We start from the raw sequence: 26,869 nt of genomic DNA, 5'->3' as shown, positions 1-26,869 counted from the left end.
ATAACTGGGATATAGAAGGGCTTTGCAGGCAAGTGCCTTAACTGCTAAGCCATCTCTCCAGCTCAAATTATTATTCTGTTCAATGGCTACTTATATAAGAAGAAGGTTGAATTGGCAATATTAGTATGTACCTGTTTAGGCCCCAATAAGCATCCGTAACCATAGCCACGACTGGGTAGATCATGAAGAATGGGAAGATACAGGGACTAGAGGCAACCAGAGCAGCAAAGCCAGCTATATCTCAATGAGTTCTTGGCCATCATGATGTGCCACAGCTCTTGCCATGTCCCCATCCCGACTCTACCGCATCAGCAATGTGGCCTGGACAAACTCCCCTGCATGGTACTCTTGCAGCTTCCTGCATGTCTCCTTTGCTACCGTCATTGGACTGTAATTGCTTGGGTCTGTGCCCATGTCCTTTACTTCTGTGTGCCCTCTGGGCTAGCTCCTGAAATTGTGTGTACATGTGGATGAGACCGCACTATCTTGTTTGGAATTCTGATTAAGAGGCCATTTCTCCGACATTCCCATAGTACTCAAAGAGCAGTTGCAACGTACATGGGGATTTTCTCAGGCATGAAGTTTACCAGACCTCCCGAATCACAATCCCATTTAAACAAGACTTCTGGGGATTCACATGGATGTTAAGGTTTGTGAAACAGTTTTATTTTCCATTTCATTTTTTTAAAAAAAAACATTTTATTTACTTTAAGAGAGAGGGAGAGAAAGAGAAAGAGAGAGAGAGAGTGAGAAGAATGAATGGTCACGTCAGGGCCTCTAGTCACTGCAAAAGAACTCCAGACACATGCACTACCTTGTGCATATGGCTTTACCTGGGTACTGAGGAATTGAACCCAGATCTTTAGGCTTTTCAGGCAAGCACCTTAACCACTTATTTTCCATTTCTGAAATCAGAAACTATGCCTATAGTATAGATTCAAATTTGGAAGTGCATTCTTTTAAATAATAATGACAATATATATACATACACACACACACACACACTATGTATATATGTATATATACTGATTTCATATGGATATACATGTATATCTGTGAATATATATAGGTATATCCATATAAAATCAGTGGCTACTATGAGCCAGGCACCTTTTACTTCAAGTAAGGTTACAGAATTGAAGACAGTGGTTTAAATTTCTGGTATTTCTGAGTGTTTAGGCTGGTTCTGGGGTAGTGGGATTTAATACATGGATAGCAGACCGTTATTAGTATTGTTGGAAACTCAGCACAGTTAGTGGATTCAGAATGGGGCCACTAACCTGAATGGAGGGGAAGTCTGACTGGTGGGGGAGCTCATAGGGTCCTGTACACAGAACAACTGAGTAGAGTGGGTTATTTTCTCTAGTCTGTGGTTTCCTGATCTGTCAAATGAAGGCTTATGATTGCCTGACAGCTCTGTTTTATTTGCTATTCTTATAGCGGCCTCTTTATGTGTTTACAGTTTTATTGCTGACAAGTTATAAGTACTTCCCAGTGCAGTTGTTGGAAGCGTGAGCTTTGGTATTGCAAAAGGGCTTATACTCAGCTTTTGACCTCGTTTAATCTTGGATAAGTTACTCAACAGCTTTCTGCTTCAGGGTTTCCATGAACCAAAGATGGAATTTCTTATCTCATGGAGTATACAGAGCATATTTTAACATTTCCAAAATCTGGACGTATCTTCATTTGTGGCATGTCACAAGTTAGTTGGCAGCATGATCTTATTCTTAGTAGTAAATTAATGGTGCATCTTATGATTGACAGCCTGGTTTGAGAATAAATAAAACATGATAATAAAAGCACTCGTAGGATTTTTGTGAGAATTAAATGAGATACGGATGTAACTGCTAAACCCACTCTGAGTTCTCAGAAAACAGCAGTTATTATCATCTGTAGCACATTGTTTTCCTGGGAGAGAAGATGTGGTTTTATATTTGTTGGTTCATGGCATTTTAAAAAACACATTCTCCCTTCCTTCAGAATCCTTCCCGATGACAGTCTTTGAAATGCATTTTTCCTTGCCCCTTCACTTTTTGTAAAGTATAAATGAAGTTCTGCTCCACAGAATAATTTGGGCTTAGAAACTTGATTTAGACATCACTGGAACAGAATAGGTGAAAAGAGAAAAACTGAGTTCCTACTGTATAAGATATGAAACTAAAGATAGTCCTTGTTTTAAGTTTTGCATGTATGAGTGTTTTGTGTGTGTGTGTGTGTGTGTGTGTGTGTGTGTATGTATGTATGTGTACGTGCAGAGGCCAGAGGTGGACATCAGGTGTCTTCTTTGAGTGCTACCTTATTTTTGAGACAGGTCTTTCACTTGAGTCCAGTGTTCACTGTTTCAGCTACTCTAGTTAACCATCTTGCCTGGAATCATATGTCTCTGCCTCCCAAGCACTGGGATTACAGGTGCACACCAACATGGCCGGCATTTATGGGGGTCCTAACATAGGTCCTCAAACTTGCATTGCAAATGCTCTGAAGACTGAGTTCATCACCTTAGCCCTTTTCCTCATTTTAGAATGGTCTGATCTTTCATTTATAGTATTTCTTCTCACTGGTCCCTTGGGGAAGTCAACAGGTGGGTATTTGTGCTGTGGGCTGGTTAGAATTGTGAGCTTGGCTGTCTTGCTTTCAAAACCCTAAATTAATTAATTAATTAATTGCCTGTGGGAAAATTAGGGTGGCAACTGCAGAAGAAACAGAATCTCCTCACCACAGCCTGTCTGGCTGTGCTTGGATGATGTGCTGGCTTGAAGGTGAACTGTCTCCCATGGTTTGAATACTTGGTCCCCAGCTAGTGGCAATTTGGTAGGTGGAGCCTTGCTGGGGGAGGTGTGTCACTGGGGTGAACCTCGAGTTTATTGGTTTAGTCCACTGGATGTTCAGAGCTCTCTCATTCTTGCTGCTCCCACCTTGATGCTGACATATGAAGCTGTGAGCTGGCTACTCTGCCATGCTTTCTCCACCACAGTGAAACATCTGGGCTGGAGAAATGGCTCAGTGGTTAAAGGCACCTACTTTCAAAGCCTGAAGGCCTGGGTTCGATTCCCTAGTACCCATGTGTTAAGCCAGATGCACTAAGTGGCACGTGTGTCTGGAGTTTATATATGGTGGCAGGAGGCCCTAGTGTGCCTAGACTCACTCTCTTTCTGTCTGCCTCTTTCTCTCCTCTCTCTCTCAAAAAATAGGGCTGTGGAGATTGCTTAGTGGTTAAGTCACTTTCCTGAGAAGCCTAAGGACCCATGTTTGACCCTTCAGATCCCATGTAAGCCAGATGCATGAGGGCACGCAAGTGTGCCAAGTTGCACATGTGCACAAGGTAGTGCACGTGTCTGGAGTTTGATTGCAGTGGCGGGAGGCCCTGGTGCACCAGTTCTCTCCCTCTGCCTCACTCTCTTGCTCTTGCTCTCACTCTCAGTCTCAGGCATAAAAAAGGCTAGTTTGCCTCAATTGTTTTTAAATAAAACATTTTTAAAAGAAATCTCCCCTGGAAACTGTAAGCCAAAATCAATCTTTCCCCCCATAAACTGCTTCAATCAGATGTTTTGTGGCAGTAATAAGAAGGTAACTGCTACAGATGGAGTTGGTCGGCTCTTGGAAAAGAGTTCTTTGTTTGGTTATCATAGAGAATGTCAACAGAAGACATGATGTGAAGATGTGAAGATGCTGGCAATGACATGGTCCTGGATGGGACTGTTTTGTTATCTTATATAGTCTTCCTATGTTAAAAAGTTGCAAGTAATTTGACCTTCTCTGCTGACTGAATAGATACTGCCCAAGTGCCCTTTGTATCTGTTGGGATGTCTGCATGGCAGAAGGACAAACAGCATGCTGTTAGAATTGACTCAGACCTGAAGCCAAATTCTTCCCAGGAAAGCCAGTTGTAATCCTGAATCCCAGCTTCCCCATCTGTAAGTGGAGTCATGATGAAGCCTTCTCTGTAGGACTAAGATAAAGATTCAGTTAGAGCTTCTCTGTAAAGCACTTCTAGCATAGTGCCTTATGGTGCTAAGTGGATCTCTACATCTGCCCCTCTGTGTATCAGAATTCCCACCATCCATTCACCTACCTGTCTACTTCTGTCCCTCTCTCTTCTCTCCTCTCACATTCCCTTCCTTTTCCTCCCTCCCTCCTTCCCTCCCTTGCACCTTCCTTTCCTTCCTTCTATCCTTCCTCCATTCCTTTTTCCTCTTTCCATCCATACCACCTTCTCTGTCTCCATCTACACACCTATTTTCTATCTCTCTCCATTGCTCAATCTGTAAATGTTTATCTGTGCAATTCTGCAAATCCGTAGCACATTTGAATGAGTTTTTTTTATATACCAAGGTTCACATGCATAACTGCTTTGATCTTACATGTGGCTTTGTTTTTATTTATTTGTGTGTGCATGCGAGAGGGGGGGGGGGAGAGAATGGGCATGCCAGGGCCTCTAGCTACTGCAAATGAACTCCAGATGCATGTGCCAGTTTGTGAATGTGGCTTTATATGGGCACTGGAGAATTGAACCCAGGTCAATATGCTTCACAAGCAAGTGCCTTAACCACTGAACTATCTCTCCAGCTCTTGATCTTGCATTTTGAGTCCAATTTTACTCTAGACTTGTGATTCATTCCTTTCGCCCCATCACTGTTAGTGTGACTTATTTATTTTTTTTCTGGAGTGAAAATGGTTCGTTCTCCTTTTGCCAGTGGACACTTCAATGGCTGTCATCTGTGGAGGTAAGCTCTATGGAATACTCCCGCTGAAACATCCACATGCAACTTTGGACCATGAGGTACAGCTACACTCCCCTCCTCTTTTTTTTTTTTTTTTAATTTATTTGAGAGCGACAGACACAGAGAGAAAGACAGATAGAGGGAGAGAGAGAGAATGGGCGCGCCAGGGCTTCCAGCCTCTGCAAACGAACTCCAGACGCGTGCGCCCCCTTGTGCATCTGGCTAACGTGGGACCTGGGGAACCGAGCCTCGAACCGGGGTCCTTAGGCTTCACAGGCAAGTGCTTAACCGCTAAGCCATCTCTCCAGCCCTCCCCTCCTCTTTTGAGTCAGTTTTGCTATATAGCTGAGGCTGGCCTTGAATTCACTATGTAGTCCACGATGGGCTCCCACATCCATCTCCTAGCCACAATGCTGGTTTTTATGACACTTAAAGGCCTTTGAGACTTTGTTCCTGCATACCTTGCTACTCACTTCTGCCATCCTTTCACCCTGTTTTGTAGACACACTGCATTACAGAAGGTAGGGGGCATGGTCTCTACCTATAATCATATCCGGGGTCTCTGCAAAATCAGAGTGACCACACAAAATGGATTTTCAATATTAAATGAGTTAATATGTATAAGTCATATAAAACCATACCTGGCATAGGACTTGTATACATTAAGCATGTTAAGTATGTCATTTAAGAAAGTTATTATATAAGAACATAGTTTCATGGATTTGTGTAAGATATTAAGATATACTTCCCCTTAATGGATTCTTAGTTATCGCTCTCAAGATGCAATTGAAACTCCACCATCTTTTGAACACTTCCCTGGCTTTTTGGACAATGTGAAATCCCTCTAACCCAGAGGTGGTGGATGTTGCAATGCACAAAATGTATGATTTACACTGGGCACAGAAGGCCAGAAAGCTAGTAGCTGTTTGCTGTGTGGCAAATTTCCTCTGCATTGGAAGGTGTCAACAATTGTTGTTGGCTTCATCAAAAGCAGCTGGGTCAATTCACAACAGACGGAACGGAACGGGGAAGGCCATCAGACACCCACCTGAGACTTAGGCACCCCGTGTCAGCTGCATTCAACAATGCATCGATCTTGTGAGCTGGTGGTGGAGGGGGGAAAGAGTATATATAGAGAGAAGATCGAGGAACAGTGAGTTCCACTGAGGCGGTGTCTCTGGCGTCCCCATGCTCTGTAAGTAAGCCTTTACCCCGAGATTGAGGGAGGAGCATTTGTGGGGGTAACCCTGGTATAATAAACCCCACTGAAAGGCTGCTCTCTGACCTCGTGCTCCTGGATAGGAACAGGGAGCTTCTGCAAGTGCCCCAGGGAAGTTGTCATTCAGGGTGGAATGAGCCTGGCTTGGTTGCTCTGGGTCCTGATGCCCTGGAAGTAAAGCCTTCAGTCTGAGGCTGAGGGAGGATCATCCAAGGAGCAATTCTGACACAGGCACTGCCATCAAAGTGGCTGCTTTGGGGGTCCTATGTTCCAATAAGTAACCTCTCTTTATGTTCTGTAAATGACTCCCCAATAAACTCATTGGTTCACCAAACTGGTATTAGTATACTCATACTTTGGTCTGCCATCTGAGCTCTATTTGTGTGAAGATGTGTTTCCATGTCTCCCTAGGAGGAAAGTTTTCCATGACACTGTTTCCTTTGTTTAATAGTCCCTCCCCCCTCTTTTTTTTTGGTGTTTCAAGGTAGGGTCTCTAGCTCAGGCTGACCTGGAATTCACTATGGAGTCTCAGGGTGGCCTCAAACTCATGGCGATCCTCCTACCTCTGCCTCTCGAGTGCTGGGATTAAAGGTGTGCGCCACCATGCCCGGAAGTCCCTGCCTCTTAACACGGATCCTGCTACACTATTCACCAAGCACATGTGTAATGAAAAAATGGATGGATGAGTGAATGAATGATTGATTGAATGAATGAATATATTTCCTACCAGGGGAAAATGTTTCTTGTGTCTTGACCACAGAATGATGAGTCTTCACTTATTTATTACTAACCTATTGCTTGGCACATGCTCAAGAATGTTTTTTTGAATTGTTCTGAAATATGTTCAACTGTTTACTTTCATTACACGGTAACTGTTTTGTTCAGTCTTCTGAAGATAAGGAGCAATGCTACATATTTATTGCTATTTTAAATCAGAGTTCTTCTTAAAATAGGCTCAGAAATCTCGAGATGAAACAAGAAGAAAATTTACAAGCCACAGAACTTTCTAAAAACATTCTCTTTGTGTACTTCTAACAACAGCCCCTGACAGGCACCCTGTCTTCACTTCCTGTTTCATCACACAATACACACAAGAACAATATGGACACCACCACTCCCTTTCTTGACCAATAAACATTCATCAAAGAACACAAACTTCTCCATAGTGCAGGAAACAGAAAAAAAAAGAAAGAAAGAAATGAAAAACAGAAAGGAAGATTCATTTGGTTCTGTAACTTTTTAAAGAGAAACACACACTTGGGGCCAAATCACTGGATCCTAAAACCAAAGATGAAATAATGTAGTTCTGTAAACCAGACTTCTGTTCCTTCAAGCTTGTGCCATTATGGAAGTTCTGCTCCCTAAAGGTCAACATCCAATGGGCATGAAATGTATTTAGACAGCACAAATTAACTCCTTAAGTATTATTGTAACTCCACATCACTCTCTGGGAGTACATACCTTAAGGAGCTACTCAACGAAAACAAAAAACAAAAACTGAATGTTAACTCAATAGTCCTGGTAATTGATAATGCATATACAATTGGTTCACCTGCATCCTTTTGATTCTCTATTTGAAAGAGGCACAACAAGGAGAGAAGAGAAAGAGAAACAAGAACACATATGCAAGATTAATGAGCAAGTGGACCAAAATGCCCCCCACTTATGTGTGATCACATGATATCAGAAAGAAAAGGTTGCCCTTGGGTTCCCACCGCCCCGAAGCATGGGGGCCAGCAAAAAAAAGGCTCCTTCACAGAGCTGGAAAATGCTGCGCAAATAGAAAATTAGTAAATTAAGTTTAATGTGAAATCAAGCTATGAAACACACATGAACTCTCCAAGTGACAATTAAGTCATATGTTCTAGCCAGAGCTTCAAGGACAAGGACAGGTAAAAAATCTCCAGACAGAATAAGGAAAAGCTTCCAACCTTGAGAGAGAACAGAAGGGGAGCATATAAGATCTAGTTTAGGCAGAGCATGGACCACTGCCTTGTGTGATCTCATACCTGCCTTAGTTTGACATCTTAAACATGGAAAAGAAGGCACAAATTTTGACCCCACCCCCACCCCGTGTCTTTTAGCTGATACCTCACGCACTGCTCCCCAACCTAGTTGCTACCTTTGAATTGTGTACCAGTGACAAGCACTTCACGAATCAGGGTTACACACAAGCAAAGTAAAAATGCATTCAAGTCACAGACAGAGAATAACTGAAAAACAAAACAAAACAAACTTACAGACAAATCTGAGTTTATCACAAACAAATGGCTCAATTGTCTAACCTGTTTTTAAGCTGATAAAAGTGACTGGACTTCTTACACTGGGTTTCACAGACAGAACCAACAGATAAGCCAATGCTAAAAAGCTTGAAGCCAGTAGAGTGAGTTGGTTTGGGTCTGGATTATCTTGAGGTAATGGTAACAGGAAGAGTGAGGGCATGGTGAGGAGGCGGGAGGTACTCACGAATGGTTAAATCCATCACTTGGGAGGCCAAGCAGAAGACAGGATGCTCATACATTTCTCTCTTTTTCCCTATAAAAGAGGATTTGGGCATGCAAGAGGCTTAGGTCAGAGGTAAAGAGGTTAAAGGTCATAGGTTAGAGGAAAACGTTACATTAGCTCAAGGGGGAAAATAGCCACAGAGTACTTGGGGTGGGGGGGGAATAAACACAGGATAAAAGGAAAGGAAGTTTTGAAATTTGAGATCTACTGGATTAACCATTCAGCATGCCGTGAGTCACAAGAGAGACTGTGGCCATGGTTTCACATGTCTCTTTAGAGTTTTTGGCAAGAATACAATGACCAAAAAACATCATGAGTAAAGGGAAACAGAATTTCGTTGATTTAAGGCTCCAAGATACTAAGGATTTCAGACTTTAGTATCTAAGGCTCCTGAGGTATTTCTTTATAAACATAGTCTCTGGTAATATCACCACAACTTCTTTCTGAACTTCTCAGATAGCAAAGCTTTTTGTGCTTATGCAGAGGCTCAAAAGTGAAATGAAGGATCTCTCTTCTGAGGGTAGGATCAGAGCCGTGTTCAAAGAAAGCTGTCTGGTAGTAGTATCTTCCAAGCTGTGATATCCCAGCCTGTGGTGGACTATGTTCATGAAAGAAAACCTGATACATGCAGCCAGAGAATGTTGGGTTGTCTGAATTAACAATCCCAGCATGCTTTGAAATTGGTGTCTCAGCCACTTTTGCAAGGTTATGTCAAAAAGTGGTTGAGCCAATCACGGACAAAGAAGGAAAAGAAGCAGAAGAGAGCAGGTAGTGTGGAGTGAGGCACTTCTCTGAAAAGAGAGTTGTGGGTGGGGGGGAAAGATTGGTTTCTTCAAAGAATTCCCAGACCTAAAAGTCACAGTGCAAAAGATAATTAACACAACCAAGAAGAATTGAGGCACAAAAGGAAATTACAGACCAGCTGATCTACTTTGGAAATGAATGCATTTTTACTTACAGATCTTAAAGTTTGTTTTGGATTTATTTATCTGAAAGAAGAGAGCAGATCTTACCAAAAGACTAGCAATAGCTGGACCAAGACCCAGGAGGCAGCAGCCATGGCAAGTGAACATTTTATTTCTTGATTCCATCCCATTTCTGGCCTTGCCTAGGATTATTAGGTACCTGGTTGGTTTTTACCCAATCCAACAAATTTATTATGTCCTGGGATGGAAAATGCTGGAACAATTACTTGCTAATACAGCCCTTTAACCATCAATCTTCTCATTCCTCTATTTTTGTCACTCATTACCAAGTCAAGAGTTGAACATCCTTTTAGTGCCCAATTCTTAAGTGTTTCTCCCTGGGTGCATAACAATGAATTCATTACCACTGGTACACAATTTGCGTTGTCAGACAGACAAAATTGAGAGAGGGAGGAGGGTATGTAATGTGCAGAACATTGGGAGTTTGACATGATCATAACCTGATTCTCTAAGGAAACAAGGACCTTGGCAGGAACAGGATGGGACATGTGTGCTTGGTTAGCGGTGGATCCCCCAGGGACGTCCTGAGGAAGACAACGTGTGTTTGCTTGTTTCATTCAGGTGTCGTGTGTGAGAGAACATCAGATTCCAGAATGTGGACACATTGAGTCTTGCACACAGAACTCCACATTTATACACTTACACCACTGGTCAAGTTGGGTATGGTTTTCAAATCACCCTATAGCAGCCAACAGGGTAACAATGAAAAGTGATTAATACTTTTGTGAGTGAATAGGACTCAAAAAAAAGAACTGTAGCTTGTCAAAGCTGAGTTTATTCAAAAGTACCTTTTAGATATTTGTACATGGTTGCCGATGACCATTTTGCTAGAGTTTGAGAGAGCAGTAGTGATAACACACATCCTAGGCCTGTAATAACAGGGATGAGGGAGATCTCAAGCCAACTGGGAGCCCCTGGAGATAGCTCGACACTAACCTGCCACCAAGCTTGAAATGCTCTCAGAGGACAAGCTACTTCCAAGGAGCAAGAAAGAGTTGAACAGAATCGTGATACTGCGTTATCCAGTTCTTGTTTTCCTTCCACCTCTACTAGCAACGGACGGCAGACTGGTTCATTTCCCCGTTTAAAGAAGGCAGCAGGGCTGCCTCACTCTCTTCACAGGTAAACATTAGCCTCAGAGAAAATGTTTAGGGACAATAGAAATTCTCAGAAGAACCTTAGTTACTTGGTAACTCTAACGACTGTCTCCTGAGCCCACCTCCTGTCCTTTAGTTCACCTATTTGGCCACAGCCAAGAAATCTTCCACATTTCAAGTACTTTCAGATTGCAGCTTAACATCAACTACTGTTTCCTGGTGCCTATCAGAAGAGACAGACTTCCCCAGGAGGCATACCACAATTGAAATTCAAAATTGGGGACACATGGGAGCCTTACCTTCGATTTTGGCATACTCAGAGAGGCGTGAGTAGTTGACCAGAGCGGCCTGCTCTAGACATTTTCGAATAACTGTTTTCACCTCCTCTTGTGGTACTGGAGTAACAATATCTTTCATCAAAACCTTCAGAAAGAAGGAAAAAGGATTATCAGGCAAATCCAAATTAACTCATTCTTTACTCATTTACACATCTCAAAGACTTCAAGTGTACAATTAGTTGTGCATGCCTCCTTGTGACTTAATACTGATTAACATGAGAACTACTGGAAGAAAGAAACCAGCAGAATGGTTGGGGTGGCAAAGCCCAGCCAGACATCAGGAATGGGCTTCGAGGAGCTCCTCAATGGATCCTGACTTTTGGGGAAACAAATGACAACTTCTAGAAATCATTTGGCAGTTCCCTCACTCTTAGTCTACCATTTCATGAATGGTAAACAAATCTTCGGAAAACTGCCTATCAGGTCATCCAAACACACTATTTTATTATACTGATGTGAGTGTCTCCTTACACAGGTCTTGGACGCTCAATCTTACCCTTTCCAAGAGAGAGAGAGTAGCTTTTAAAGCACCTTCCGGTCGACCAAATGGGAAGCAATACCTTAAAAAAAAAAGAAGGCATAAAATTCTTCAGGTTGCCCAAACCATTACATTTTAGCAGGAAATCTGCCACAATTTGATTCCTATAGCAACTCGCACTGAGGAACGGAAAATGCTTTCTATTTTGTCACACACTGTGCCACGTTAATCTGAATTCACACCATATATGTGTATATATAATGTATATATGTGTATGTGTGAACAAGGGCTGAAGAGGGACTCTGCAAATGTCTGCAGCGGAAAAGAATATTGAGTCATAACACAAGTTCTGTTGAGATTTCTATTGTGAGGGAGAGGCACCAGTTAACTCAAACATGACCTTATATATCGCAATAGAGCCCAGCAGTGAAAAACACTGGAATTCAAACGCACTCTGTTAAATCTCCTACTCCTCCCCCAATTAATGCCTACAAGAGAGGAGTGCCTTTGGAGGAAATTCCTGATATAACTCTCCTTCTTGGCTTGTGATTTTTCTCATTGCTCTTGGACCGAGGGTACTGGTAATGTATTTTTCACATTGTGCATGAACAACAAAGGGTCTATGAGAAGGAGAAATGTGATGGCACAGACCAAATGATGCCAAGTATTGCCAAGAAATTCCATCAAGTGATTCAGGGTGTCATGAGCTTTTCAAAACACTGTGCTCTGAGGTACAAAGAGAAGTGTGAGTTGCTTAAACAGACTACCCTCAGTGTCCCTGTGTAAGTTTTTTTTTTTAACCTGTCCAAGCTTCATGTTTTGCTCATTGTTCAAATGGAGATATTCACTGCCTTACAACGTTGTGCTGAGATTACAATTTGAGTTAATAGCCTCCAGCCCTGTAACTGGCACATGGGAAGTGTTTAGAAAACAGGAACTGTTATAAGCACCGTTACTGCCTATGAGTTTCTGTCTTAAGATCTCAGGGGCTGAGCCCTGTGTGCATCATTAGAAATGTCCCGTCTGCTCCCAGGGCTGTGCCCTGTGAGGGTCAGCTGGTAACAGCCATTCGTCCCTTCCTCCTTCTCTCCACAGGCAGCTGGTTCTACTTCCGAGGGAGTGGACATAGCGAAGATTTTCTTATGAGTGTCCCCTATGCACTGTGATCTGAAGGACACATTTTTTTGTAAATGTTTTATTCTGAAAAGTTTGAAGAAGCTTCAAATTCAACGTATGTGTGTGTGTGTATGGAGACCAGCAGACAACCTTGGTGTAATTGCTCAAGTACCATCCACCTTTTTAAAAAGAAAACTATTTTTTAAAGTTTTACTTATGTATTTGAGGGGGGGGGGGAAGAGAATGGGTGTTCCAAAGCTTCCAGGTGCTGCAAACAAACTCCAGATGCATGTGACACTTTGTGCATCTGGCTTACATGGACACTGGGGAATTGAACATGGGTCCTTAGGTTTGCAGGCAAATGCCTTAACCACTAAGCAACTTCTCGAGACCCCCATCCACTTTTTTGATACAGGGTCTCCAATTGGTATGAAATTTACCTAATTAGGATACATTGGGATCTGCCTATCTCTGTCTCCTCAAGACTGGGATCACTAATATATGTTCTGCATTTTTTTCTCGGGGGTGGGGTGGTGGATCGAGGTAGGGTATCACCCTAGCTCAAGCTGACCTGGTACTCACTCTGTAGTCCCAGGCTGCTGTTGAACTCACAGAAATTCCACTACCTCTGCCTCTTGGGTGCTGGGATTAAAGGTGTGCTCTACTATGTCCAGCTAAATTCAACTTTTTATAACTTTTTTATAAACAGAGGACAAACATGGCCAGAGTCAGAACCCATAAAGAAAGCACTGCTGTCTGAGCAGAAAAAACAATGCATTTAAGAGTCTGAAGTCTGCTACCTATTGTAGAGACATATGTGAATGTCTTGCTGTAAAAAAAAAAAAAAAGAAAAGAAATTTATTTTATTTGCAAGCAGAGAGAGACAGAGAGAAGAGAGACGGAGAGGATGGGTACACCATGGCTCCTAGCCACTGCAAACAAAGTCCAGACACATGTGCCACTCTGAGAGACTGGCCCCATGTGGGCACTAGGGAATCAAACCCAGGTCATTAGGCTTTGCAGGGAAGCATCTCAACTGCTGAGCCACATCTCAGGCCTATGTCTTGCTTTTGTTTCTTTGGCTATTTTGTTTTAATGGTCTGATGTGTCCTTGACAGAGGTATGTTCTTGGAAAATGAAGTCATTTTTCTGTTTCTCCCCAGTCCCATCCTGGTCATAAGCCCCCAACCCCAGATCCTTACCTGAAATGTGTGATTTGGTTCTCCAGCAGCACTCGGAGTCTCTCTTTGATTTCTTCAAAACGTTCCTTCTCTTCTACAGTCACAGTTCCAATTCCGTCAGGCCTGAAACAAGACATGTTACAAAGTGACGGAAACCTCACATGCTGACGCCGTCAAATCCGTACCAGGAGGAAACTGTCCGCTTAAGAAGCAGCAGCCCCAGTGATCCGTGTGGCTCCAGGAGAAGCCCTGGCACCCGCGGTGGGCTTTGGCAGTCCGCGCTTTGTTGGGGTCAGCACTTGGGAGACACCTGTAGAACTGGTTTGTAGCTGACTTCTTGTGCAACAGTGAAACGTACAAAGTGGCAGCTTATAGGTGAATTCTATGGTGGCTTACAATTTGCTTAATATTTTATTTATTATTTATTGGCAAGCAGAGACACAGGGAGGAAAAGAGAGAGTATGAGCACACCAGGGCCTCTTGCCACTGCAAATGAACTTCAGACACATGTGCCACTTTGTACATCTGGCTTTACATGGGTACTGGGGAATTGAATCTGGGCCATCAGGCTTTGAAAGCAAGTGCCTTTAACCACAGAGCCATCTAGTCCAGCCCTTAGATGTGTTTTATTTGGTCCCAGTTTCCTAAACCATCAGAACTAATTGCCATCATTTAAAAAACTAGACAAGTTGTATTTGTGTGTGTGAGAGAGAGAGGGAGGACACTGCTCATGCATATGAGGATGGGCATGCGCATGCCGCAACATGTGTGTGGTAAACTGAGGACAACGTTGCGGTGTCTGTCCTCGCCTTCTACCTTATTGGAGGCAGGGCCCCTCATTGTCTATCCCTGTGTTTGCCCGGCTGGCTGGCCCCTGAGCTTGCGATTCTCCCGTCTCTGGCATGCTGGATTACAAACGCTAGTGCAACAGTGCCTGGCTTTTATGTGAGACCCGGGGCTCCAAGCTCAGGCACCAGGTTATTTTATGTGAGACCCGGGGCTTCAAGCTCAGGCACTAGGTTATTTTATGTGAGACCCGGGGCTCCAAGCTCAGGCACTTCAGTTATTTTATGCGACACCCGGGTCTCCATGCTCAGGCACTAGGTTATTTCCCTTGTCCCCTAAAATTTAGGAAAGTTGTAAGGCAACTAGGATTCCTGGTTTCTCTTGAAAATCCAGGACTTCCGGCACTATCTGGCAACTGCCCGCCCGGAGCTTGTCCCTCAGCCGGGGTGGGTGCTCACCTGGGCCACAGCTCTAGCCTGTGTGACCATTTCATAGACTGTGATGACGCAAAAGAATGGGCATGGTCAGCAGTAGATTCCCTTTCAGAGTTTAGCTGATCCCTTGACTTTCTTTTTAAACCATACAGGTGGGATTGGGGGCTGGGCTACTGGCCCCCAAGCATAAGGACTGGAGTTTGGATCCTCCCACTACTGCAAATTCCTGGCAGCATGGGGCCTGCCTGCTTCCCAGTGTTGGGGAGGTGGGCTGAGTGATCCCTGTGCAAGCTGGCTAGCCAGACTGGCCGAGATGGTGAACTCTGGCTTTGATTGAGAGATCCCATCTTGGCAAACAATGCGGAGTGTGACGGGGAAGACTTTAGTCAATGTTAACCACTGGCTCCCGCCTGCCAGTGCACACACGTGCACCAACAGACGTGCAAACATGCACGCGCATATACGCACACCGCGCACACACTAATAAAAGTGCTCTATTCGAAAAATACAAAAAATACTCTCCCGATTTATTTAAAAAATTCTCAAACAGTGAAAACCTCGTTGATTTCTTTGCACATTTCTAAAAATCACAGAAAGAAGGCAAAATGGTCAGATCATGTAGGCTGTGAAATATTAAATAGGTCTTTACGGGCCCTCACAAAGAACACGTGACACTCTCTTTGGGCGTGCCTCACATTTCTGCGTGTGAATTTCCTTTGATTCTGGCGACTGAATTTTGGGCACATAAAATTCAACTTGCCAATTCCCTTCTCACAGATGAGTGGCAGGTGTGTGTGTACATATCTGACGGGGGGAAAGGGGCTACTTCATTTTAGTAGGCAAGTCATGCAGAGAAAATGCTACTAAATGTAGAGTTGGTGGAGGGGCCTGTAGATCACAGCCAAGCCCACAGGACTCATTCCGTGTGGCTGTCACAGAGATGTCTGGCCGTTCACTCAGCCATTCGTTCACCTCTGCCTCAGCACTGCTGAGACTGACCCAGTTCTGCCTGTGGTCGTCACTAGGAGACCTGCCTTCTCAACAATGTTCTCTGCAAACAGAGAGATACACATGACAGACAGTGAGAGATACATAGAGAGAGAGAGAGAGAAAAGCAGAGTATGGGACTCAAGGGCCTCCAGCCACTGCAAACAAACTCCAGATGCAGGCACCCTTTTGTGCATCTGGCTTTACATGGCTACTGGGGGAATTGAACCTGGGTCATTACGCTTTGCAGGCAAATGCCTGAACTGCTGAGCAACTGCTCCTGCCCAAGATCCATCTTTTTTGTGAGTCAAACTATTCATTTATTACCCAAGAAGCTATCTAAGGCAGGCAGTCTTTTCATTTGTGTTTGATGTGATTTTCAAAAAAAAGTGAATGTGCCATTCACTTTCTTAGCTAATTCTCACTGCACTGGGCATTGTTAAAAATGCAAAATTTCATTGGGTTTCCTGTCTTTGTCCTGGTGACATGTATGTGTAATTAACACGGTACACGGTACGAGAGAGCAGTGTCTGCCAGTGATCACCTCTCCACGGCTTGCATTCCGAGCACTGCCATCTCACTACTGAAAACAAGTAAACGACTAAACATTTACTGTCACAGTCACTTTAATTTGCATTTTGATCACCTATGTCAGTGTAAATGGCTTTATTTTAACATAAATAAAACAAACAGATCTCATTAAGTCTGAAATGCTCCAGTACAGAGTTCACCTGCAAAATCAGGTGAAAAAAAAAAAAACAGTCATGTTTGACATCAAATGCAAATTTGTTTTAAGTTGCCAGGATGCTTTCAAACAGTACTGGTAACAGGGTATGCTGTTTTGCAAACTCAGGGAGAGACCCCAGGTGCTCAATTTGCCAAAAACCGTAAGTTATCATGATACTTGTTAAAGAGCTCACATAATTACTTTTCAAAATTTTGTTAAATATCAATTTCTTTCCCACTGACCTCTGTAATTCATCAGTGGTGATTCCACAGGCGTAGATTTGTTAAATCTAGTGAAATATCTTAGGAGTGCCGTTTTCCATAGAAGCAGTGATATATGCTTTTCCATGGCTTTGCTTCTCAAACCTGGTCAATTTTCAGCATCACTGGAGGTTTTGTGACCCAGCTCAAGGGCCCCATTCAGAGTTCCTGACTTGGTAGGTCTGCATGGGGCCTGAGAATATGCATTGTTCACATTCATTCCAGAGCCAAAGGATGGGAACCGAACCACTGCTCTAGAGAACAAGAGACAAAACAAAACCCCGGGGGAGGCTCGTCTAGCGGCTCCAAGGGCATGTGTGAGCGTGTGTGCCCGCGCACACGTGTATGTGTGGAGGGCAGAGGACAACTCCGCTGTCATTTTGTAGGAACACGTCTACCTTTTCAGAGACAGAGTCTCTCACTGGCCTAGAGCTAGCCAGACATGCTAGACTGGCTGGCCAGTAATCCCTAGGGATCCATCCTGTCTCTGTCTCCCTAGTGTTGGGATTGATAAATGCATCACACAATGCGTGGCTTCTTTTTTTTTTTTTTTTTTTTCTGTTTTTCCCAGGTAGGGTCTCACTGTACCCCAGACTGACCTGGAATTCACTATGGAGTCTCAGAGCGGCCTTGAACTCAGTGCAATCCTCCTACCTCTGCCTCCCGAGTGCTGGGATTAAAGGCATGTGCCACCACACCCGGCTTTTTAAATGGATTCTGGGGATTGAACTCAGGTTCTCATGCTTGTAAGGCAAAAATGTCCCCATTGAGCTATCTCCCCAGCTCTGAAAGGGTATGCTGGATACAGGGCTTACCACTTCCCTAAGATTAGAATAGAACTGGAGCCAAAGTTACACAGACAGTTTCTGCAGTCCCAGGTAAACAACGCTGCTTGTAAAAACAAATGATAATAGTAGAGCTCTATTGATGTCCCACAAATTTTTTTTTTCAAACATCAGGGTGGGGTTGATTCTATAATTGCCTTTCAACTGGCTTTGAATCTTGTTCCCGTCTCAGTGTTTTCAACCCCTAACGAGAGCAAAGGAAGGCTGTTAAACTGTGTCTAGGAAGTTCCAAGCAGGGACGTGTCTTTACCCAGAACTCATGTCTAAGAGTTTGGATGTCTCCTTTCTCGTGTGTGCACATCCTGGACTGACTGTGAACAATGCATATTCTCAGGCCCCATGCGGACCTACCAAGTCAGGAACTCTGAATGGGGCCCCTGGGTCACAAAACCTTCAGCAATGCTGAAAATTGACCAACCAGGTTTGAGAAGCACAGCCATGGAAAAGCATATATCGCTGCTTCTATAGACAACGGCCCTCCTAAGATATTTCACTAGATTTGAACAAATCTATCTATGCCTGTGGAATCACCACTGATGAATTACAGAGGTCAGTGGGAAAGAAATTGAGGTTTAGCACAATTTTGAAATATAACTATGTGAGCTCAACTATGTTTTGTTTTCTTTGCATTTATTTCTAGTTCTTACCAGCTCCCTGAGTGTGGGGGAAGGCAAGCAGAGGGTGCATCCACCCTACTCTTAATGCTGACCCTTCCAAGAGGGAAGTCCCTCGCTTTCCCATGCACTGCTCAGCTGGACTCTGATGAGATTTTGGCCATTGGACTTTCTTCTGGAATCTTCACATGGAATGAACAAAGCAACCGAACCCGGAAGCAGCAGGTGGAGTTTGTGGATCTCAGCGGCCCGGCCTCAAGTACACCCTCCTCTCCGGGCCACGGTTCTTGAACTGTGACTCCATAGGAGAGCTGTGACAGATTCCTTTGAACACAGAGCCAATCTAGTGCAACCGTAGACTCTTTCATTCTGGGAGTTCTTAGGTCACCATGCGAAAGCAGAAACCAGGCTTTGACTTGCTTCATCCTTTTCTCTAGCTGCCCTGAACCCCACTTTCTCCTCCTTTTCTTTGTGTGTATCTTTTTGTTGTGTGTTCACAGAGCACGCGTTTCCCTCCTTTTCTATGCCTCTGGTTTAAAGAGAAGTGCGGACGCCTTTGCTCCTAGCTTTGGGATCACATGTGCACGCACAAATGCACGCAAGCCCAGACACACGTAGGAAAAAGGAGCCCTGCTTGCTGGATCCACCTAACTGCACACTGGCTAACACCTCATGTCTTACAGATCATGATTTGGGGAACTTGAGACAATATGCAGGTCAAGTGCAGTCATTTTTGGAGGCTTGCCAAAGACCGGAAACTCCCCCACCTGCAGGCCAGCACTGGGGCCTGACGTGCGTCTGTCTCTGAGGTCACAGCAGACTATATCATATCTGACACACCAGCCCTCTCTGGAATCCACCTTTCAAGTTTTCGGCAAACTGTTTTCTCACTGTCCTTCACAAAGTTGACATTTTCGGCAGCATGATAGGAAAGATGTCATGTCGGCTGCTCTTCAAGTCCTTGTCACCGTGGTTGGCACCAGTTCTGTCATCTTCACTCGCCTCACGGTCTCCCATCTTGAGCCGTGTCACAAACAATAATACATCCCGAGTTGCATTTCTCTCTCCTTTTTTTCCTACATGTGTTTATTTTTCAAACTGATGCTATCAGGGCCCAGCTACCTACTGTGTGAGTTCCTGGTTATGCAAACTGTTCTCTCCATCCCTATTGTTTCTGGATGAGAGCCTATTAACTAATGTCCATTGTAGTGATTAACTCAGTACTCTTCTTCCCTGGGATTTTAGCCCAAAACATTTAATTCAGATACTTGAAGTTATACATGAGCAATCTAGTCAAAGTTCCTTTGGAGTAAGAAATGACCTCTTTGAAGTCATTCAGCTGTTTTCTCACACACAGGTGAGCCCTCCAATTTCTAGCATTTAATTATCTTGCTAGTCTGGCTCTACACATCACATAGAAATCGGACGTACAAAACCTTCTTTAGAAATGAATATATCTTTTCGAGAGCGTCGGAATGGGAAACTAATGCTAAGTGTGTGATGACTGGTGTCCTCTGTGGCTGCATCGAGTCAGAGACGAAGCGCAGAATCCAGGTGTAGCAAGAAAGGGATGAGTTCAACAGAAGAGAGCGCGTCTGGACCGCGGCTCTGCACACAGCCAGCTTTCAGTCTCCGATCAGTACCAACAAGGGGTAAAACTCCAGCTGAAGAGAGAATATACTTCCATCTCCAAATGCAAATGCCCACATATGCTAGAGCAGGCACTGTAAACATGATATATTCTCTCTCTCCAAATGGATGCATGCCTGAAGACCACATTATGGATCCATGAAAATGTCCTTAAACAAGCAGGATAACTGAATCCTACTTGCTACTAAATTGTTCCAGCCCAGATACATGACTGCTTAAAGGGCCAGAGCCGGACCGAATATCTCACAGTGCTTCCTCAATAGGATAGTCACACACAACATGCTCAACTTTTTAGTTTTTGTTTTAAATGCCTAGGGCTGGAGAGATGGCTTAGAGGTTAAAGCATGTGTTTGCAAAGCCAGAGGACCCCAGTTCAATTCCCCAGGACCCACGTAAGCCAGATGCACAAGGAGATGCATGCATCTGGAGTTTCTCTGCAGTGGCTGGAGGCCCTGGTGTGCCCATTCTCTCTCTCTCTCAAATAAATAAATAAATAAAATATACTTTAAAATGCCTAGAAACTCCTCATCCTTACAATTTTTAGATGCAACTAAATTTTATTCCTTAGTCTCTTTCCAATCAGTTAAGAGCTACAATTATAAGATAGCACCCAAAACATACTCTACTTGAAAAGGAGACCTCCCTGTTCTGGAGGGGTTCTTTAGCCTGGGTCAATTATAAATTACAATGAGGAACCTCACATCCCACATCATTGCTTCATGGTGAGAGCTGGCCTCATCTCCTCCTTCTCTTTCTTCCAGCCATGCCCTTCTCTAATTGTGCCCTGGGGCTCAGATACGCTGCTCAAACACATATATCAACGTGTCTCACAAAGGGTAAAGCACGGAGCAGAAACAAGCACCGTTCACAGTGTGCATTCAGGTTTCCCGAGGTTGGCTAATATGAAATTTCAATGAGAGGCATGGAGAAAGCAAAAATTATACCAGGGAGGTCTTTTCTGACTCAGCTGCGGTGTGCCTAACTATGTAGCAGTGATTCAACAGTACAAGAAGAGTCATCCACCCCGCTGTGAGGTGGAAAGGAAGTTTCTGAAGTTTCCCATTTCGAACAGTCACAAAGAATAGAGATAAGACTGGCAATGGAAATTAGTAAAAGTGACCCTGGCTTGGTTCAGACACTGAAAGAAACAAGAACTCAACAGATGGTTAGAGAAATAACACAAAATATAGGAAAGCATGAATCTTTCTCCAGAAGGGGACCAAGTTCCAAAATTGTAACTTCATGGATCTTTCTCTCTGAGAGATAAGAGGAGAAAAGTTTTTTTTTTTTTTTTTTTTTTTGCTAGATGAACACAGGTGAGTTTTACTTTGGAGACTATACACTAGGCTTCACAGTGGTCATACCAGTAATCTGTGTGGCCTTGTTTTTAAATATCATATTCGTGCTGAAAGTGGTGTGACTGCTGCAAATATGTTTTTGTACTAGCAGTTCCAAGAATCACAGGGTAAGGACCCATTGAGATTTTTAGATAAAAATGTATAATGGGACTGGAGAGGTGGCTTGGTGGTTAAAGGCTCTTGCTTGCAAAGCCTGATGGCCTGAGTTCAATTCCCCAGTCCCCACATAAAGCCAGATGCACAAAGTGGTTCATGCATCTGGAGTTTGTTTGCAGCTGCAGGAGGCCCTATTTTGTGCCAATCTTCTCTCTTTCTGCTTGCACATGAATGACTAAAATATTTAAAAAATGTAACACTTGGTGGTTTGATAAGGGCTACCTATGGCAGACATACTTCAACACATTTCTTTTTTAAGTATTTTTGTTTATTTTTATTCATTTGAGAGCGACAGAGAGAAAGAGAGAGAGAGAGAGAGAGAGAGAGAGAGAGAGAGAGAGAGAGAATGGATGCGCCAGGGCTTCCAGCCACTGCAAATGAACTCCAGACGCGTGCGCCCTCTTGTGCATCTGGCTAACGTGGGACCTGGGGAACCGAGCCTCGAACCGGGGTCCTTAGGCTTCACAGGTGAGCACTTAACCGCTAATCCATCTCTCCAGCCCTCAACACATTTCTTGAGACTTCATGTCTGAATTGGAAAATCTACTGTTTTCATGGGACAAGTTTCCTTCAAGAAGAAAGTCACATGGTTTAAATGGAGACAAGTCCAAAAGGAATTTTTCCTTAAGAAGCTTACTTTTTTTTGCTGAAATTAATTTGGAATTTATACCCCCCTCTCTCTCATGTGTAGTTCCTATTAGATAAAGTGGGTTCTTTTTATTTTTTATTTCTTCATTTGCAAACAGAGAGAGAGAGAATGGGCATGCCAGGGCCTCTCCACCACTGCAAACAAACTCCAGACGTATGCTCCACTTTGTACATCTGGCTTTATGTGGGAACAGGGGAGTCACACAAATGCTAGGTTTGCATGCATGCACCACAACCACCGAGCCCAAAGCTGGTTCTTTAGCACGAAGGGAGAACGACGCTCTCGTGTGCACAGCCAACGCCTGTACGGACGTGGAAGGTCGGCCAGCGATGGGCTCGCGCTCACGACACCCACAGCGCTGCGCATAACTCAAGAGCAAGGATGCGGCGGTCACGTGCCCGCCTGCCCCACGCCCTGCACGCTGACCTTTGCGCCACAGAGATATCCCTGCTTTCCAGTTTTTACTTTGTAGTTTGGGGAGGACTTAAAATATACTAGACATGATGTCCTTCGTGTGTGGAGGCAGAGAAGGAAGGGAAGGAGCTAGAAATAGGGTGGAATAAATGTAAAATACACATTAGTTTGTGCTAGCTAGGCATTCATAAAAAGAAAAACCAAAATGCCCATCACGTGACATGGACTGGTCATGAGGTTAGCCCATGGTAAATAAGCCAACGGCTGTGGTCCAGGAGGGGGAGACAGGCCTCTCAACTACGGTCATGGCCTTGAAGAGAGACAGAAATGGAAGGACTCAAGAAGTGCTTAAGAGAATGGATAGTCCAAGGAGTTGAGCTGCGATATCCTGGAGTGGGGGTGGGGAGAATGAGCCAAAGATGGCTGCTGAAATTCTGTCTTGGGCAAGTGGGTGGATGGCACCTCTTAGTGTTTTACAGACCCTGTTGGGTTATCAGCGGAGAAAAATGAATTCATGGGGCTTCTCCATCACTCAACCCCTAACCCACAGTATTCACGTGGGGTAACACCTTAACTTCAAACATGTCTCCCCAAAGAAACTCTGACTTCGTTTTCAGAGATGGTTTAGAACTTTCGCCCTCTGACATCTGCTCACAGACTCGTTAATCAATGCTGCATACTTTGGTTGTCATTATGGATTTTTTAATTGCTGATACAATGTACTTTCTATGCAGGCCATATGTGAAGAGCGGCACTGGCATTCAGGAAATGTTAAATAATAATGTAAATGAGGAAATTTTCAATCCCAGTAATAAAGGGATCCAATGAACACCGACGCAACTTGCAATCGCTGGCGCTGTTTGATTGCCTTGTCACTGCGGGACAGTGACCAAAGCGACGCTAATCTAAATGTCATCTAGAAAGAATAGTAAAAATATTATGGTGAAAATTAAGTACTGCAACCTGAGAAGCTGATTGGAAAATGAGAAGATATAGCAATTTACATCTGTGGAGTTGCTGATCGCCAAATGCAACCAGCTGAACAGGCTCGCGTGTTCCTCTTCTTTTTTTAGAAAACGGGTTTAGTTTTACCGAGTTGGCTCAAACTAATGCTCCTTCAATCAATGAATCTAAACATTTGCTATATAATAGAATCACTTGAGACTTTTTTTAAATTCATGATGTTGAAGCTACCTCCCAGATTAATTAAAATTTTAAAATTAATTAAAAAAATCTTCCCAAGGATTTTTAGCAGTGTCTGCTGACAAAAAAAAAAAAAAAAAAAAAAAACAAATGCAAAGAGCATTCAGAAATCAGTATTTTTGTTGTTGTTGTTGTTTTGAGGTAAAATTTCACTCTAGCCCAGGCTGACCTGGAATTCACGACGTGGTCTCAGGGAAGTCTTGAACTCACGGTGATCCTCCTATCACTGTCTCCCAAGTGCTGGGATTAAAGATGTGCTACACTGTACCTGGTAGAAATCGGTATTTTTACTTCCCTACTCCCAAGTGATTCAAATATATAGCCAGTCAAATAATGAAGACTATAAGAATGTGCTGCCTGCAGCCAGCATCATTGGGCAGGGAGGGATACTGGAGCAAGTTTCTGGCTTCATCTAAGACTTCCTGAACCACATTATTCAAATTCCCCCATGTGATTCTTGGGTATCATGGAGTACAAGACCACAGAGTACTTACAATACTTTTTTTTAAAAAAAAATATTTTCTTTACTTATTTATTTTTTAGAGAGAGAGAGAGAGAGAGAGAAGAGAGGAAGAGGCAGAGAGAAAGACAGAATGGGCATGCCAGGGCCTCCAGCCACTGCAAAAGAACTCCAGATGTATGTGCCCCTTTGTGCATCTGGCTTATGAGGGTCCTGGGGAATCAAACCGGGGTCCTTAGGCTTCACAGGCAAACGCCTTAACCACTAAATCATTTCTCCAGCCCATTTACAATACTTTTAAGCACAGGGTCTGTGCGAAAGAAACAAAAAAGCCCAAGTGTGGGGGGGAACCATTGCTTGGGCACTGGATATAAAACAGGGTATCTTAATGTTGATGCTATTGATTCTTTGAGTGTTGCTTGCATGGGCTTCTCCTGCACGTTACAGGGTGTTTATATAATATATAAATAAATTATATATGTAAATAGATATAATAACATCCATGTAGCTTCTACCTCCCAGATGATAGCAAAATGTGTCAATCAAAAACTGTGGGCTAACTCCACAATGCATGAACCATATACCTCCTCACCAAGGAGGGGCCAGGGGAGGGGGTAGGATATGAAGGAGCCTAACAATGGTACCAACTTGACTGTATTCGCTGAGTACAAAACTAATTAGTAAAAAAAATTAATAAATTAAAAAATAAAATAAAATAAAATAAACACAGAAAAAAAATGACTCCAGGGCTGGGGAGATGTTGTGGCGGTTGAGCACTTGCCTGTGAAGCCTAAGGACCCTAGTTCGAGGCTCGATTCCTCAGGACCCACATTAGCCAGATGCACTAAGGGGCACACGCGTCTGGAGTTCGTTTGCAGTAGCTGGAGGCCCTGGCACACACACTCTCTCTCCCTCCCTCTCTCTCTCTCTCTGCCTTTCTCTCCGTGTCTGTTACTCTCAAATAAATAAATAAATAAACAAAAACAAAAATAAAAAATGACTTCAGAGTGCACCTTGCCACCCTGTGGCTCTTATATTTTTCTGTCCCCTCTTTTTAATCTCATCCGAGCCTGAAGTAGGGAGCTCACAGCAGCTCTGATTTTCTGCTTTGATGTGTCTCCCACCATCTCCTGGAGGATGTTCTCAGGCTAACAGCAAGAGCAGAACTTACATTGAATCTGCCACTACTTCTGCAACATCTCTGGACTGGTGCATTCATGACCCTACCGTGACTACCCATGGCTCCACTGAGGAAGGCCCTCAGTGGAATGGGGGTGGGGAAGGAGGAGTATTTCCAATATGCAGTATGTTCCTCCAATAAAGTTACCCATAAAAAATATTTCCAGACATGATCAAAAGTGCTCTGGAAGGAAAGTCCCCGGTTGAGAAGCAGTAACTGATAAGATATTAATGCTCAGATGGGTCCCTGTCATAAGCATTTGACACTATGCATAACAAACATCTTCCTGATGGGCCAGATATGCCCACTTTTGATAAGAACGTTTTGGATCCCCATAGTCTTGCTTTTTTAAAGAAAGTTCTTATTTTATTTTAGAGAGAGCGACAGAGAAAAAGAGAGAGAAGAGAGAGAAAGAGAGAGAATTGACATGCCAGGGCCTCAGCCACTTCAATTGAACTCCAGACGCTTGTGCCACCTAGTGAGCGTGTGTGACCTTGCACTTGCCTCACCTTTGTGCAGCTGGCTTACATGGGACCTAGAGAGTAGAACCTGGGTCCTTAGGCTTTGCAGGCAAGCACCCGAACTACTAAGCAATCTCTCCAGCCCCTAGTCTTGCTTTTTGTTAATGTGTTAATGTGTTTGTATGTGTGTGCACATGTACGTGGTGGCCGGAGGACACTTAGGTGCCATTCTTAGGCGTGTCATCCGCCTCCTTTTAGACAGGGTCTCTCATTGGTCTGGAGCTCACCAGCTAGGCTAGACTCTGGCCAGCACACCCCAGGAACACTCCTGTCTCTGCCTCCACGGAGCTGGGGTTATACGCGTGCATCTCTATACATAGCGTTTTAGGTGGGTACCGAAGCTTGAACTGGTATTCTGGGGCTTGTATGGAAAGCACTCTACCAAATGAACCATTTCCTCAGTCCCATGGTTTTTTGACAGAAATGCGGCACAGCAGGGAGAAGATAGGAAATCACTTAGTAGCCATTAATAACTTGCAAATGTGGCAAGAAGTGAGTCTACCTTCAGGGCTTCTTAGTGTAGGTAAAACATCTCTTTGTTGGGGCATGGTGGCTCTCACCTATAATCCCAGAACTTGGGAGGTCAAGGTAGGAAGATTTCAGTGTGCTTGAGTCCAGCCTGAGCTGGAGTAAGGGCCTGCCTCAAAAGAAAAATACCTTTCTTCTTTTAAAATATTTTATTTTTATTTGCTTATTTGAGACAGAGAGATGGAGAATGGGTGTGCCAGGGCCTCTAGCCATTGCACATGAAGTCTGGATGCATGTGCCACCTTGCGCATCGGGCTCATGTGGGTACTAGGGAATTGAACATGGGTCCTGAGGCTTTACAGGCAAGCATCTTAGCTGCTAGGTCACATTTCCAGCCCTTTTCATTTTTTATGGTGCTGGTGATCAAACCCAGGGCCTTGTATATGCCAAGCAAGCACTCCAGAGCCACCTTCATCCTTAACCCATGACTTCCTTTTAGTCTGGGGCAAGGATCAG

The 26,869-nt window shown here is 43.8% G+C and overlaps 1 protein-coding gene across 9 annotated transcripts in view; it reads right to left on the bottom strand.

The window, feature by feature from the left end:
• The window catches only part of Cadps (calcium dependent secretion activator), a 506,710-nt gene that overhangs the window by 129,331 nt on the left and 350,510 nt on the right, over positions 1-26,869 (bottom strand). For 3 of the 9 annotated variants that reach the window (XM_045135769.1, XM_045135765.1, XM_045135768.1), the window contains 3 exons: positions 13,663-13,764; positions 11,363-11,426; positions 10,828-10,951 (listed from right to left, as the gene is read on the bottom strand). In XM_045135769.1, the coding sequence (XP_044991704.1) occupies positions 10,828-10,951; positions 11,363-11,426; positions 13,663-13,764 (290 nt within the window). Of the gene's footprint in view, positions 1-7,492; positions 7,511-8,406; positions 8,476-10,827; positions 10,952-11,362; positions 11,427-13,662; positions 13,765-26,869 lie in introns of all 9 variants that reach the window. The other 6 variants (XM_045135761.1, XM_045135766.1, XM_045135763.1 and 3 more) reach the window with 3 other exon arrangements.

Source organism: Jaculus jaculus, chromosome 16 (genome assembly GCF_020740685.1).
Source record: "Jaculus jaculus isolate mJacJac1 chromosome 16, mJacJac1.mat.Y.cur, whole genome shotgun sequence".
NCBI lineage: Eukaryota > Metazoa > Chordata > Mammalia > Rodentia > Dipodidae > Jaculus > Jaculus jaculus.
The sequence above is the reverse complement of the archived record's forward strand: the minus strand, read 5'-3'. Positions and strand labels throughout refer to the sequence as shown.